The sequence below is a fragment of the Megalobrama amblycephala genome, linkage group LG6, assembly GCF_018812025.1.
Source record: "Megalobrama amblycephala isolate DHTTF-2021 linkage group LG6, ASM1881202v1, whole genome shotgun sequence".
Taxonomy (NCBI): Eukaryota; Metazoa; Chordata; class Actinopteri; order Cypriniformes; family Xenocyprididae; genus Megalobrama; species Megalobrama amblycephala.
This window is the reverse complement of record NC_063049.1, coordinates 37937679-37954314: the sequence shown is the minus strand read 5'-3', so window position 1 is coordinate 37954314 and position 16636 is coordinate 37937679. Positions and strand designations below refer to the sequence as shown.

Below are 16636 nucleotides of genomic sequence, written 5' to 3'. Positions count from 1 at the left end.
CATCCAGTATGGTTTTCCGGCCTTGACCCTTACACACAGAGATTGTTTCTGAATCTTTGGATGATATTATGCACTGTAGATGATGATAACTTCAAACTCATCTTGACTTCTGAGAGACACTGCCACTCTGAGAGGCTCTTTTTATACCCAATCATGTTGCCAATTGACCTAATAAGTTGCAAATTGGTCCTCCAGCTGTTCCTTATATGTACATTTAACTTTTCCGGCCTCTTATTGCTACCTGTCCCAACTTTTTTGGAATGTGTAGCTCTCATGAAATCCAAGATGAGCCAATATTTGGCATGACATTTCAAAATGTCTCACTTTCAACATTTGATATGTTATCTATATTCTATTGTGAATGAAATATAAGTTTTTAGAGATTTGTAAATTATTGCATTCCTTTTTTATTCACAATTTGTACAGTGTCCCAACTTTTTTGGAATCGGGTTTGTAGTACTAGAGTACTACCAGTTAAAGGCCCCGATATACTCACTGCAAAGTTCTTCTTCTTCGCTTTGGAGTTTCGAAATACTGATAGCGAACATCATGAAACCATCCACGCTGCTGAGAGCGGCGTTTAGATGAATATGTAAATGTGATGTATGTTTTCTTCTCAATAATAAAATACACACACAACAAAAATGACAGTAATGAGAACAGACTGAACAAAACTAAACAAAAGAAATGAACCGGCGAAGATTTCCATGTCAAAGAAGGCGGAGCCTCAGCACACACCTAACTATTTCGTAATCGCCACAGACCAATGGTAGTTCGAAGGTGTTTACCAGCCACATCGAACTTTTCCAGAAAGTTCGCTTTGGCAAGCTGTTTCGAACCCCCGAAACGAACACAAAACAAACTTCGTTTTGGCCTGATTTTGTTCGAAAATACATCACATCAGTTCGTTCTTTGAATTTGCTTGAAGTATATCTGGGCCTTAAAGGGTTACTTCACCCAGAAATGAATATTCTGTCATTTATTACTCACCCTCATTTCATCCTCATTTCAGACCTTCGTTCATCTTCGGAACACAAATTAAGATATTTTGATGAAATCCCAGAGCTTTCTGATTCCCCCATAGAGAGCATTGTGACCATTGGGCCCAGAAAGGTTGTAAAAACATTGTTAAAAGAGTCCATGTGACCACAGTGGTTCAACTTTAATATTATGAAGCGGCGAGAATACTTTTTGTGCACAAAACAAACAAAAATAATGACTTTATTCAACAATTTCTTCTCTTCCATGTCAGTCTCCTATGCTGTTCATGTAGTAAACACAGTGCAGCGCTTCCGAGTTCTATGCCAAAATGCCGACTGAGTATTGGCAGCTCCTGCATCAGCTTCACACGCATGCGTCATGCTGCTCACAAGAACAGTGTTGGAGACTTTATTTATGTTTTTGTTTTGTTTTTGTTTTTTGCGCACAGGAAGTATTTGCGTCGCTTCATAAAATTAAGTTTGAACCACTGTAGTCACATGGACTATTTTAACGATGTCTTTACTACCTTTCTGGGCCTAAAAATTAATAATCGCAATTCTGTCAGAAAGCTCTCAGATTTCATCAAAAATATCTTAATTTCTTAATATCTTAATTTGTGTTAATTTGTAAATGAAATGATGGTAATTAATGAAAGAATTTTCATTTTTGTGTGAACTAACCCTTTACACAGTCCTCCCGTGTCCAGTGTTTGTGAATGTGTATGTGTGTAAGTGTAGGTGTGTTATTTATATATTAATATGTTAATCTTTCTATCTGACTAATGAAGCTGTGATGAATGTGTGTCTATCAGAATAGACAAGGCTAAAGCGCTGTCCCTGATGCTGCACGCGGCTGATATCAGCCACCCCGCTAAGGGCTGGAAGCTGCACTACCGCTGGACACAAGCTCTTATGGAGGAGTTCTTCAGACAGGTACACACATCACAATATTTGTCTCCAATAACACAAGCAGAAATCCCAGAGACACACTTACTACAGACATTATCTGGGTAAACTGCAGGAGAAAGATGGAATCCATTGAAGAGCTTATGCACATGATGACCAAATAAAAAAACTGTGAAATGTATAGTAGGTAAGATCTGTTTCTTCATGTAATCACAGACGGATTCGATTATGCTGAGATCAGATCTCAGTGTGGAGCACCGGCTGTTGTCAGACTCCTTGTGTATTCAAAAATCTCACTGTATTATTACAATTAATGGCAAAATGAATGTTTGGAAATGTGAACGGATATTTCCTATTGACACACTACAGCAAAAGATATAAATAACTGGCTTAAAACCTTTTTTGGGGGGTGAAAATACTGATGTGCCTAAGACTTTTGCACAGTACTGTATATATACATATAAGCACTGTAAAAATATTTTTTGAAGTTATAAATAAAAGAAAGATTATACAAGTACATTTTACAAGATACTATTTCAGTCTTTCTACTTCAAAATGTCATGTTTCATTCAATATGTTGCTGTTTCTTTGTAATTATTTGTGAAATGTACTTGTAATTTGAAAATTGAAAATTGTTTCAAAGTAAATACTACCCGGAAAATCTAATCAAATAAGCATAGAAAATATATATTTATAGTTGCAACTTAACGACCAGGATCTGTTTGTATTGCGAGTTTGTTTTGGAAGTTGCACTCAAAATCATTTTGGCTTAGAAATCACGGGTACACGATGTCTCTGTCTGCTTGGCTTCTCAAGAACAAAGAGGGAAGAGGAAAGTTTTATTAGAATGTTCACAGGGCTTTGAACCAGTATGAGTAATTCTTTCTGATTCTTTTTTTGTCTCTGCAGGGTGACAAGGAGGCAGAACTAGGGCTGCCGTTCTCTCCACTATGTGACCGGAAAGCCACCATGATTGCCCAGTCTCAAATAGGTAAAACTAACGCACACACACACATGCGATCTCTGATAGCCAAGGCCATGTTTGGAACAACATTCACATACTACTTCTATTATAGTATATACTCCAGTATGTATGTTTGCTTACGTAGCAAATTTTATGTATGGACTACAAAGACAATCTGCTACATTTACCAAAAGAAGCACACTGCATGGAATACTGTATCCCACAATGCAATGCGCTCAACTTGATTTTTCAGAATGCTTTAAGGTCTAACTATGACCTTTAAATTTCTGTAAATCCATAACTAAATAAATTTGAACAGTAATAGCCACGATGGACCCACTGTTTTACGTTTCATTTTCTTTGTAATTGAATAATATATTGTTTTTTTATGTCCCTGTTGTGCATGCTTTTTATATATTTTGTTTTAGATAGGATTTAGTTTTTAAAATATATTTAATTTAGACTTTTCAAATAAGTAATTAAATAAATAAATAAATATTGGCAAGTACTGTTTTTTGCAAGATGATAACTGGGTGAACATCCATGTATTCTATGTAAAATGTGCATATTTGTGCTCAGTATACATTGTTTATACTACAGTACATAATTTTTATACATTGTCGAAGCATAGTATATGCGAATAGTATCATAGAACAATGTTACTATGCTGTTATGAATATATCCATATAGAAGTGCCTTTAGTCCAGTCATGCTCAGCTCTTTACTGCCATCAAGAGGCTGCTGAGACAATAACATGCTCTCTTTTAATATTTAATGGAGCTCATAAAATAAATGTGGTTTGATTTAATGACACAATAACTACAGGCATCTTGATTGAATCAAAAGCCATTATTGCTAATGAGTTTCTAGCTGTTTAAATGAATGACAAAGGTTTCAAAAACAAATAATATTGTTTTTCTTTCAAAGGGTTCATTGATTTTATCGTCGAACCCACGTTCTCTGTTCTGGTCGACACCACAGAGAAGATTATTAGTCCTCTCATAGAGGAAGCTGTCAAATCTGGGGGTGTCCGCAGGACGAGGTGAGACGATGTTCACATGTTCATCATGGTAAAGGTGTTTGATCCAGGGATGATGATCTGTTTTTTAATCTGCTCGTGTGGTGCAGTTTGACGGGTCGGGGCTCGGCCACAGTGGTGGAGTCGGTACAGAGACACAGCGGTCGGGGTTCGAACGACGAGCAGGGAGGCACTACAGACTACTCTCTGTGTGGCATCGACCTGAAACAAGTCCGAAACCTGCTCTCTGAGATCATCCAGAACAACAAGGAGCGCTGGAAAGAGCTTTCTGTTCAAGGTGTGCATGCATCTGTTTGTGTTTCTTTTTTCTTTTTTTTATTGGACACGCACTCTTTTTATATAGAATTCTAGGGTTCTTGACTCAATTTTAAAGAACCTGTTATGCCAAAAAGGTTTTATATAAGGAGAAATGCCTTAAATGGTTGCATTATACTTTCATGTTTAACAGGTTATTTAATTTTTTTCTAGTGATAAAGTGTTTTTGAGCTGCTTAATTTAAAAAATCTTATTAAAATTAATAATGAATTACAACAAACTGAATGCATGAAATGATGCCATGATGGGAACCCCTAAAAGGTTCTATATATGAAGCCACCTACTGGTACCGAGATAGGAAAAATGGCTATTTTTGCTTATAACTTTTGAATGCCTTGTCCTAAAATCATGAGGATGGTCTTCTTAGATTCCTTGAGACATGCCGAGTTGAACGATGTCCAACTTTCTTTGGTCGGCCATTTTGGGCGGCGGCCATGTTAAAATGCTACGAAAGCATGAACGTATCGTTACGAAACTCGGTATGATTCATTGAGTTCATTTTCTGAGAGGACCAGGAAAGCTTTAGGTCAGAGCCCCCTAGTGGTCAAGAGATATAATTACATTTATGAAAACGCTTATATGAAGAATTCAACATATTGTCATTTAACTTACATCATTAGATTTGTTGGCTTATGCCGAGTCCTATGATGCCAAATTTTCCATATTCTACCATACTTAATGTCCGCCATATTAAATTTTATTCAAAACCTACTTTTTCGAACTCTTCCTACAAAATTTGTCTGATTTGCTAAAGAGGATCTTTTCGTCGACTGAGAAACCAAAGACTGAGTTTTTGAAATGAATTTCGAGGGAACGCCTCCCAAAACTCGTGCACGAGTATTGGGACACGAGTGTTTACCACCGGCATTCGCTGTGTCATGTTAGTGGATTCATTATGTCGGACTCACCGCGGGTAACTCATAATCTGCAGTTGTTACTCCTGTCTCCTGACAAAAACATTGCATGTGGCGCCTGTGGAGTGTGGAAAGTTACTGGAGCGCGCAGCCGCGCTCGTCTCTCACAGGGAACGTCATGGCAGTGATTGACAAGCCAGAGGGCCAATCGTTTACGCGATGATCACGTAAACGATTGGCTGACGTTTTTAAGGCCCTACCTCGTGTACAGATGATGTATATTAATATTATTCCTTTCAGTGCACCTAATAAATAGTCTTTTATCAGTTAGTAAAGACAGTTTCAAGTAATATTGCAAAAATGTATAAAACAAAACATCCTCTTTAGCACCTTTAACTAATTTAAACAGCTTTATCCTAACCTCATGATCACAGATGTACACAATTATTTCCTTTTCTGCCCTTAGGGTACATTTACATGACAACGATATGCTTAAAATGGAGAAGTTTTCCGCTTAAAGACGACACCGTTGTCAAAACGATCTCCATTCTCACGGATCTACGAAAATGACTAAAACTGCTGTATTCTTCTGCCAGGCCAAGTCATCGTTTTCAGAGATTTGCATTTTTGTCGTTTACACAGTGACCGTTTTCAGGCACCCAAAATGCTGTTGTCATGTAAATGAACAGCCAAAACGCATTAAACGTTTTACGTTTTTAGTTGAAAATGGTGTTGTGTAAATGGCTCCTTATTCAGCTTGACCCCGTAATTGCTGCTTGCAGCTATATTTATTATTTTTGTTGTTTTAGAATAACAGTAAAGTTATTAAAATGATGGAAAACACGCGTGTGTGATCAAAGTTTAAAAAATAATCTATTATCAATTAAAAACTATTAAAAATTTAAAAAAAATAAAATAAATAATTTTTCAAAAAAATTATTTAAAAAAAAATTTAAAAATCTTGTATGCTTTTCCTTCACCCATGCCAAATCATTTATTAAAATAAAATCAATAAATACATTTTTACGTTAGTAAAGCAATTCATTTCAAGGCGCAATTTTATTTGTCTACAAAACTTGTACAACATGCCTTTTATATTGTATTTTTTTAAGATCATGAAAAACTAATTTTTTCAAGTGTGTCTAAATATTTGAACTGGTGTTTAAGTAACAAAAGAAGCAAACATATAGTACAAATGACTGATGGCTATCAAAATAATATTTTATTATGTAATTCAATCACACTATGGTGTAAATGGGTATGGGTAAAACACAATAACTGACTTTATATCTGTTTGTATGACAGGACTATATAGGATAAATAACATACATAGTATGTGTGTGTATATATAAATATGTATATAAAATAATTGGCAGTCAAAAAAAAAAGTCACCAATGCTTGAACTTAACTTCTATTGAATTCCTTTAAATGATAACACAGCTCTTCTTCACAGCGCCCGGGGATAATATGGTATCCCATAGCTGATCTCACTTCCTGTCTCTTCCCAGAGTTGGCCAATAAGCAACATGAGAGAATGTCAGACCTGGAAGAGGAGTCCATGAGGAACACACAAGTCACACTGTCCTGCAGCAGTCCAGCCAGAGGGAGTCTCGACTCGGAGTCAAAGTCCCTGAATGAAATTAACAACACGGACTCAACTCACTCTTCCCAGGACTCTCTGGACCAGAGTTCCCAGTCCCCTTTGGAGGGACCGGGCGACGGTTCATCAGAGGAACACAGCTCAGAAACTCTGCCTTGGAACGGTAAAAGCGCCTGACGTCACACAAACGGTACCGAGCCTGAATGTTTTTAATCAGAAACAGGACGATGTACATAGCATTGTCCTCATTGTATTGTAATGCTATTATACTCTCGGGCTCAGAGGGCTAATTGTGCAGACGGACGCACGGAATGTCCACGGAGCGACTCCTAGAGACGGTAGTGTGCAATGTTGTCATGGCGACTGTGTTATTGCTGGAGACGGACCTCTATCATCCCTTGAGGAGGATTTAGCGAGAACCTGAAACGCAACCTATTTGCTACCCGGGCTTTTTCCTGTTTGTTCAATTAGGTTTTTTTTCTCTTTTTTTGTATTTTTTTTTCTTTGTTTGTTTGTTTGTAGACTGTGCCGTTATTTATTAAAGATTACGCAGCTACACTTTGCACCACAATTAGTTGCCGTATTTTATTCTCGATACGGTCATGCTTAGCAGCTGTTCGTGGCACATTAGGTCAGAATGACTGGATTATTTTACTTCATTCTGGCATGATGTGTCTCTGTAGACTTATGAATGTTATTCCCTCCAATTTCCAGAACAATCCATAAAGAGCTTATTTTTTATTATTGTAGCATGACACGTATAGTAATTGCAGCTGTAAAATTTTAGTAGAACATGCCGCCTATTAAATCATGAGCCAATTTTTACCTAACAGTAGAAGTATATGTCCTCAAGGGGGCGATATTTCATTTTAACAAAAAAACATGATGTCCCTTCAATCATGCTCTCTAAATGAACAGAACTGTGTCCCTTTAAATCCATACAGTATTTTAGTACATGGCAGTGTCTAAATAAATGTTACATACATTTGGCTGTGTTCGGAATGGAATACTAGCTTACTGTTCATGGAATACTGTGCAGTATGTACTGTTTAAAATAGCGCAACAGAATGCATTTTGTAACAATAAACGTTTAAAACAGTAATATGCTCTATTTTGTATTTGAAAATCTAGTTTTGCGTAAAAACAAATGGGGTCGAATTAAGCACATTGCATTGTGGAATACATTATTCAGTGTATACTGCACATGTGGCACATTTAGTTGATAATTTGAGAACTCATGCATACTGTGCCCTATATACATACTGTACTAGATACTACAGAAACTGCTTTTCTGAACACAGCCATTGTGCATTACACTGTTCGTCGGAATCTCACATATGCTACCAAAACACTGTATCATGTTTTATAATGTTTATGTGAAAATACTGACCAATTTTTTTGCATTATATATGACATAAATGGCCGAAAACAGGATTGTCTGTCATTTGTATCTTATTTCAGGTCTGAGGTGTGGGCTGATGTAACAAATGCTGTCGTCACCTTCACACACGCAGAGGTTGAAAGCACATTTGAGCTCAGGGTAGGTTAAATTGTAAAAAGTAAGTTTATTAAACAGAAAAGCATCAAAAAAGAAGACTGCATCTCACTTACTGTATCAGTCAGAAACACCTCTGTTGAAATCAACACTTTTCAATGCCTTTCAGATTAAATTTAACTTAAGAACTTTTTTTTTTTTAAGGGTGAAGCACTTACATTTTTTTTTTTTTGCATTGACATTATTTGTATTACAATTAAGCACATTTGTCCCCAAAGTATTAGTACAATGCAAAAATTCACATCCATACTGTAAAAAAAACCAAAAACAAAAAAAAAACCCAAACATTTTTTTGCTTTAAAATTAAAATCCATCATAAATTCAGTACAACAGACAACACCATAAAAACTGTACAATGTATTTGTAAAGTATAATTGTAAGTTTAATATATCATTTTTTTGTGTGTTAATGAGAATAGTACAGGGGAATTTTAATTGTCAAGGAATTGTCATCATGCTAAAAAAAAAAAAAAAAAAGTAAAACAAACGAAAAAAATTGCATTTTTTTTTAATGCCAAAAATTAACATTTTTTTCTTCTGATTTTTGTTTTTGTTTTATAGGGATGTACCTATATTTCTTAGTTTTTGAGTTTTGTGAGATTCACCAAATTGTTAAGGCTTTATAAACTTTATAAATGTGCTACTGAAGTCAACAATACAGACTCAGTATGAGACCGATGTTTTACATTTTGTAATTCATACAGTACATTTGTTGGAAATACTTGTTTAACAAATTTACTACAGATTTAATGTTTAAAAATTATTATTAATAGTGTGCTGTTAATGAGCTCTCGTCTGTTCAAATGCATTTTCACACACAAAAAAAAATGCCCTGTTATATTGTAGAAACATCTTCTGACACAACATTATAACATTGATGAAGGCTGATTATTTTCGGAAGAAAAAAAAAAGTGTTTGTTGCAAAAGATCCTAAATAATCTACTAGCCGGTGGGCTGTACAACAGCCGTGTGGGACTTCAGAGTCACGTCTGCATAAAAAACAGCCATACCTACAAAAATATTGCTTCTGTCAGAGAGAGATTCATCAAAGCCTCAAGCTCTTTCCACACGAGGTGATCAAAAATAACGTGGTAGGATGTGATTGGTTTCACAATCCTCCCCATGTATTGCTAAATCATCATTGGCGGAGCATCAGTTTTCTTATGCTTTTATATTACAACTCATTATGAAATACAACAACATGAAAATGAATATGCAAAAAAACATAATAGCCTACCAGAAAACGTACAGTGGGGTAAAAAAAGTGACAGCTACTAAAAAAAAAGTAAAAAAAAAAAAGCCTCCATTTTGATTTTTAATACAACTGAATTGTGTGTGTGTGTGTGTATATATTCACAAAAATCGAACCTTTCATTGAAGTAAAAGAATAGAAAGTGGGGGGAAAATCACATTATGAAATGTTTTTCTCCAAAACACATTGGCCCCAATTTGTTTTGTATAATTTTTTATGTGTAAAATATCTCTGAAGTATATTCCCAATCATATTTACAGTTTACATTTTTTTAGCACACCAGGGTGATCATGAACATGAAATTGTCCAGCCATGACTTCTTGGTTTACAGGAGTACAAATATGTGTGTAAACAAAGGCCAAATTCCCTTAATCATCCATCACAATGACTAAAACCTAAGAATATAGTTCTGATGTGCAGCAAAAGACTGTCGAGCTTCACAAAATAGAAAATGGCTGTAAGAAAATAGCTAAAGCATTGAAAATCCCCATTAAGAAGTTCCAATCAACTAAATATGTTACAAATCTGCCTAGAAGAGGATGTGTGTCTAAATTGTCTTAATGCGCGGTGAGGAGGAGAGTTTGAGTGGACAAAGACTCTCAAAGGATCACAGCAGGAGAATTGTAGAAAATAGTTGAGTTTCTGGGTCAGAAAGCCAACAGATAAAAAAATCAAAACCTGACCGCTCCTGCTAGAAATATATATAATGGGCCGTGACTGGATCTTCCATCGGGATAATGATCCAAAACAAACATCAAAACCAACACAAAAATGTGTCACTGAGCACAAAATGAAGCTTCTGCCATGGTTGTCCCAGTTCCCTGACCTGAACCCTAAAGAAAATGAGTGAACTGAAGAGATGAAGCACCAACATGGAGCTGGAATCTGAAGGATCTGGAGAGATTCTGCATGAAGGAATGGTCTCTGATCTCTCCTCAGGTGTTCTCCAAACTCATCAGGCATTATAGAAGAAGACTCAGAGCTGTTCTCTTGGGAAAAGGAGGTTGCAAAAAGCATTGAATAAAAGGGTGCCAATAATTGTGGCCAACGTGTTTTGGAGAAAAACATTTATTTCTTTTACTCTTTTTACTTCAGTGAAAGTTTAGATATAATGACTATCCATATTTATTTTTCTGTCTCTTTATTAAGATACAAACAGAAAATACAGGAAATATGTACAAAAAAAAAAAAAAGGCTTCTTTAAGCAAAAATCAGTATTTAGTGTGACCTCCTGGACTTCTTTCAGTTTCTCAAAGAAGAAACTCTAAAAAACTTCTCATCAGATTTTGAAAGTTTTCTTGGCGTTCCAGTCCTTTTCCATCCCATTTAGGTTTAAGAGAGCCAGGTTCCTGCTATTGCTCAAGTGTAAGGGGAGGTCACTAAATATTTGCCACTTTAGCCTACAGAAGCTGAGCTGTTTTTTGAGGCTTTTTTTTTTTTCAGTTTTTTAATACTGCATACAAATTTCTTGTATTTTCTGGTTACATTCTAATTAAGAGACTGAGAAGTAATTATATATGGTCATTATACCATTGCTAACAACATCGAATGATGGCCTAAGACGTTTGCACAGTACTATATATATATATATATATATATAGCCTATAAAGTTTGCAGTCTCAGCGTTTGGACCCCACCTTTTGGAGTGAAAAGTATTTTGTAATGAAATTGCATGACTATATTTATTGTCAACATCTGCACAATGAAATTTACTTTCAAACCATTTTAATCACTGAAAAAAAAACGTTACATAAAAACAAAGTAAAAAAAAAAAAAAAAAAAAAAAACAGCTCCAAAACAATATTATAAATGATGTCACTTCCTCATGTCATTTAGCCAGTTTTACTCAGTCTGACTGTCTTTCCGTTCTCCGCTGTTCTCCTCTTCCTCCTGGAAAAGTGAAGTAGGATCTGTTTGTGTTTTCAGCACCTTTACCCCTGTGAAAAGATTTAAAGCGTCAGCTTTCACCTTTCCATAACAGGTGTGACTCTTAAACCATCCCGTGCACACAACAGCTTACATACAGTATTCGAATGAACAAACCGATGTCAATCCCCTTTGTTCTCGCGCTAGACTGACCATTAGCTTTAACCATACTGGCAGTGACTAAATTAAACATCGATACTAGAAAGTATTTTCAAAGTTGACACGACACGAGTTCAGCCGTCAGAACAACATGAAGCAAGAACAGCAGAACAATTTGATTGGCGAGTGGACGGAGCTTTTGAGCCGCGCGCAGAACACATAAAGGGGCTCATCTCTGTCTCTGTGAGTTACTGAAAACACTCGACACTGCATAACTACTGAGACAACTAGCTGTCCAGTAGCCTATATATAGTTCCAATCATCAGGGTTTGGAACTTTAGGGTCAAGCATGTCATTTCTGAATTCTCAAATTCAAGTTCACCAAATGTACATATGCAAATGAATGGAAGTAAATGGAACAGAAAATATTATGTAAACCCAAAACATAACCCTGAAATCCGATTGGTTGATATCAATGTTGTTCCAGGACCAACAAATCAACATAATCATAGTGAAAGCTTTTCCTACACTTCACATTTCCCCATGGCAGTATTACGTGCTTATGATCTGGTCCTACCAGGGACGAATGGTGGCTGGTGCTGGTACGGTGTGTCTTTGCGTCGTGGTGACGGGTCTCCGGGTTCCTCTGACAGTGTGTCCAGGTGTTTTTGAGAGAGCCTCGGAGGATGATGACTCTCCCTTTCCTCTAGCTGGCTATCGCTGTGCTCTCTACCTGCAGGACGAACACAGCATGAGTCCCAGCATGCAGCAGTCTCAGTGTGACCTGACTTACCTATTTAGATCCAGCTGACTAAAGACTAAAGTAGTTTAAGGCTTGATAGCGATCATCTCGATGCAGAAGAATATATACAATTAGGTTACAATAAGCTCTTTTCTTAAAGATGATGTGTGTCATTTTTGAGCAAACAGAACTGCGGAAATAGGTGAATCACTCTTTTAAACAAGTTTCAAACGCAGATTGCATTGGCCATCTTTGTGATGCATCTGCACATTATAAAATAGATATAAAGTTACCGTTCATATCTACTTCACTGGGGAAGGCCAACATTTCCGGTTGCTCAAGATTGTTTCAATAACATATTTCAAGTCAGCAAAATCAAATTTTGAATAGAGTGCAACTTTAGAGCGCTTTTTCAGAGGTGTTGTTTCCGGAAGTATTTTTTCCATTCATTTCTCCCATAGGGATTAAAAAAAAAAGAGTCTTTTTTAAAGTGTTATAAGCCATGAATCAAGATAACCAGCTACGAGGTGAATCATAACATTACAAACTTTGATTTAAAAGGTATTTAAAAACTGACAAAAATACAAAGGTACAAGACTGTGTACTTACCAGCTTTAGTGAGGGAAAGAACTACAATCCCATGAAGCATTGCGAACAGCATAATCGAAATTAAAATGAAATAGAAAACTACTCAACTAAAAAAGTTTATACAGTAAAAAATATATATTTATTGATTAATTTTATGAAGTTTTTTTGCAAAATATGCATATACTTTAAGTATTTTGAGAGTGTAGGGAGACTGAGGGGCCGTTTGCAGGACACCGTTAAAACTTAAAATGTAAAACTTTGTATTCGTTTTGGCCGTTCAACAACGCCGTTTTGGGGGCCTGAAAACGCAAGCTTTTGAAAATAGGTTTGAAAAATTATACTGTTATCATCCCCATGTAAACAACAACAACAAAAAACGCTAATTTTTGAAAACGGTAACGTCACGCGCATGTGTATTACATGTTCAGTCTATAGTCGCGTTGTGTTTCTTTACAAAGTGACATCGCCAACTACTGGCCTGGCCGCAAAATACAACGTTTTTAGCTGTTTTCGCGTATCCGTGTGAATGGGGATTTTTTCGACAATGTTGTCACCTGTATGCGTAAAAAACCAAGGGAAAACTTTTCCATCGTATATTGCTGTCTTGTAAACATGCCATCAATTACATCACAGTGCTTAATGGGAGTGGGCGGAGCTAAATAGCTCTTTTGGTGTATTTTGCTTGTTTTGGCTCACTGATTGGTGGAATTTTCTGTGCAGCATCATGGGTAATGGAGTTTTTCACCACAAATTCTGCTGTTAAACACAATTATTTTCAAAAATAAGAAATAATGTGGGCTGCTGGCATCGACAACAGCAAATATAATTGATTAACAACCTCGTAACCAGATGAGATTGGCTGAAATTTGGGACGGGGGGACTTGACTATGAAATTAAACTGCGTAGCCTATAATAAAAGATAATGAATTAAGATAATCAAACCTGAACCAAACATATTTTTATTCAAAGATCAGCAGTCTGTCATTAGTTTAGTCTTTAGTCTGCCACAAAAAACAACATTAAAATCATGAACTCAAATGTCATTGTGATAAGAAAAAAAAAAAAGACTTTTGTGCGTAAATCAGACCTTTCTGTATAGCCTAGCGCTAATAAGCTTAAACGAAAATAACGAAATAATTGTGTAGTGAAATATTTTTTTGTACACAGTGCCGCGGAAAAACAATCACTCCTTTACGCGTGCATCGCTGTCCTTCTCGCGGCTGCAGTAACTTGCGCTCTCTTCATCAAGGCTTAAAACAAAAAGGGGACAAAAAGGTCGTATTGTCTTTGCGCATCTAATTAGATAAATTAATAGAAACCTCCACAGACAGTTTTTAATGTTTATCAGACAATAACTACTCAAGATTTTGCTTTAGTTTAATTTTCGGGACAATTAGGGCCAGATTCAGGATTCGGGACAACAGTTTAGATTTCGGGACTGTCCCGAGGAGGCGGGACATCAGATTCTAGAGAACATTTGATTGGACCGAAGATTTGATGAGAAACTGAAGTGTGATATGATGTCATGAAAATTCATTATTCATTTTAGCGGAAGTGAGAGATTATAATCTTATTCATAACCTTGAGGCTAACACATTCATACTAAAAACTAAAAAACTTAAATTTTGACTTTAAAGGTTAATAAGTTATCATTGAAAAATCAGTTGTCCTTAAGGAGAAAATGAATGTAGTTTTTACTTTCAGAATTTGCTACTAGTTTGCACAGAAATGACGTACTTCACCTTTAAACCAAAATGTTTTGTAGTACAAATAACAAATTCAGCCTTCATTTATTCATCATTTTGGAGGTGAAGATGAACCAAAATGACAGTAACATTAGATAAACAGCACTTACTCAAAATTATTTACATCATTCCTTGTTTTTTTTTTATTTCAAGCTCCAAATTTTTTATTTCATTGTCTCTACTTCACAAGTGAAACAATACCCATAAAGAAATTGTTACAACTGATCTGAAAGTGCCAAAATACGCTGCCCGCATTTCTGATGCCACAGATATACATACTGGAAATATTTCAAATGCCATTTTATCAAATAGAAAAACAAACAGGTCAGATCATTTCAGTACAGATTTCAAAGGGAAGAACAAGCATTACATTTCACACAAATAAAACTGATTAAAAGAAAGTCATCGCTGAAAGTGAACTTAGAAAGTACAATGCATGTATTTAGAGAAAGCATGTCTTCTTATTCCAAAGAGTGGAGGGGACAGTAAATGATTGGGACGGGTCTACGGTGTGCCGGGTACATTATTACGGCTATCGAGAGACAGATGAAGGACTGCTCAAGTTTTTCTGCTCACTTCCTGAGGTGTTTGCTGTGTCTCCTGCATTTGAATGTACAAAACAATGGATAATAATAATAATATTGAAATTAATAATAGAAAAAAGAATGAGAATTTTAAAAGAAAGTGGAGGAGAGACAGAGACAAAAAAAAAAGTCTTGTCAGTAAAGTCCAGCAGATCTTCGTCCAAGCAATCAGCTTTTCTACTACATGCTCGTGCACCAAGATTGTTTATGGAGGGTAAAAGCACTCAAAATCAAGTAATAAAACCAATAAATAATTAAATAAATAAAAATAAATGTATCAATTTATTTTGTATAATAATAAACACACAATACAAAATAAAGATACCCATTTATATCACAATGATACAATCAATAATTAATTAAATATCTAAATAACCAAACGTACACATTTATTTTGTAATATTTCATAAAAACTCAATTCTTGTTAAATCCACTCTTACAAAACTACGGAAGAGGATTAGGGCCAAGCAATAATAAAAAAATAAAACCATCTCGAGATTAAAGTTGTTAAATTTCGAGAAAAAACTCGTTAAATTTCAAGAAAAAGTTCGTTAAATTACGAGAAAAAGGTTGAGATAAAATGTTGAGAATAAACTCATTAAATTACAAGAAAAAACTCGTTAAATTTCACGAAAAAAGTCGAGATAAAATGTTGAGAATAAACTCGTTAAATCATGAGAAAAAAACCTGTTAAATTTCGAGAAAAAAGTCGAGATAAAATGTTGAGAATAAAGTCATTAAATTACGAGAAAAAAGTTGTTAAATTACGAGAACAAATTCGTTAAATTATGAGAAAAAAACTTGTTAACGTCATTAAATTACGAGAACAAATTAGTTAAATTACGAATTTGTACTCATAATTTAATGACTTTTTTCTCGTAATTTAATGACTTTATTCTCAACATTTTATCTCGACTTTTTTTCTCAAAATTTAACGACTTTTTTTCTCATAATTTAACAAATTTGTTCTCGTAATCTAACGACTTTTTTCTCGGAATTTAATGACTTTATTCTCAACATTTTATCTCGACATTTTTCTCGAAATTTTGCGACTTTTTTTCTCGTGATTTAATGAATTTTTTTTCTCATAATTTAACGAATTTGTTCTCATAATCTAACGACTTTAATCTCGAGATGGTTTTATGTTTTTATTATTGCTTGGCCCTAATCCTCTTCCATACAAAACTAATACTGCATTTAAATAATTTAATAATAAAAGGCTAATTTCTGAATGACACCTAATGGATGAATCATGCACTTTTGGTCCCAGAGAGATTTTTCATAATAATAAAATATATTTCAAAATTATTAATTACATTTAAGTATAGTTTTTGAAAGTAGTTGAAATCTTTAAGAATAATAAAATTTAACTTTTTTTTTTTTAATTATTATTATTATTTAATTGTTAATTGGTTTCATTATTTAATTTAGAACACTTTGGTCCTCCATAGTTATTTATTTTACCCTGAGATTTAACCTTGTCCCTT

The 16636-nt window shown here is 35.1% G+C and overlaps 2 protein-coding genes across 11 annotated transcripts in view; one reads left to right on the top strand and one right to left on the bottom strand.

The window, feature by feature from the left end:
• The window catches only part of pde1a (phosphodiesterase 1A, calmodulin-dependent), a 133605-nt gene extending 125209 nt beyond the window's left edge, over positions 1–8396 (top strand). For 5 of the 7 annotated variants that reach the window (XM_048194511.1, XM_048194509.1, XM_048194512.1 and 2 more), the window contains 6 exons: positions 1793–1913; positions 2796–2877; positions 3778–3892; positions 3979–4166; positions 6568–6822; positions 8121–8396. In XM_048194511.1, the coding sequence (XP_048050468.1) occupies positions 1793–1913; positions 2796–2877; positions 3778–3892; positions 3979–4166; positions 6568–6822; positions 8121–8143 (784 nt within the window). In that variant the 3' untranslated portion in view covers positions 8144–8396. Of the gene's footprint in view, positions 1–1792; positions 1914–2795; positions 2878–3777; positions 3893–3978; positions 4167–6567; positions 8092–8120 lie in introns of those variants that run through there. The other 2 variants (XM_048194510.1, XM_048194514.1) reach the window with 1 other exon arrangement.
• Positions 8397–10892: 2496 nt separating this feature from the next.
• ppp1r1c (protein phosphatase 1, regulatory (inhibitor) subunit 1C) overlaps positions 10893–16636 on the bottom strand; it is a 39016-nt gene continuing 33272 nt past the window's right edge. For 3 of the 4 annotated variants that reach the window (XM_048194517.1, XM_048194516.1, XM_048194519.1), the window contains 2 exons: positions 12068–12223; positions 10893–11402 (listed from right to left, as the gene is read on the bottom strand). In XM_048194517.1, the coding sequence (XP_048050474.1) occupies positions 11308–11402; positions 12068–12223 (251 nt within the window). In that variant the 3' untranslated portion in view covers positions 10893–11307. Of the gene's footprint in view, positions 11403–12067; positions 12224–14681; positions 15166–16636 lie in introns of those variants that run through there. The other variant, XM_048194518.1, reaches the window with a different exon arrangement.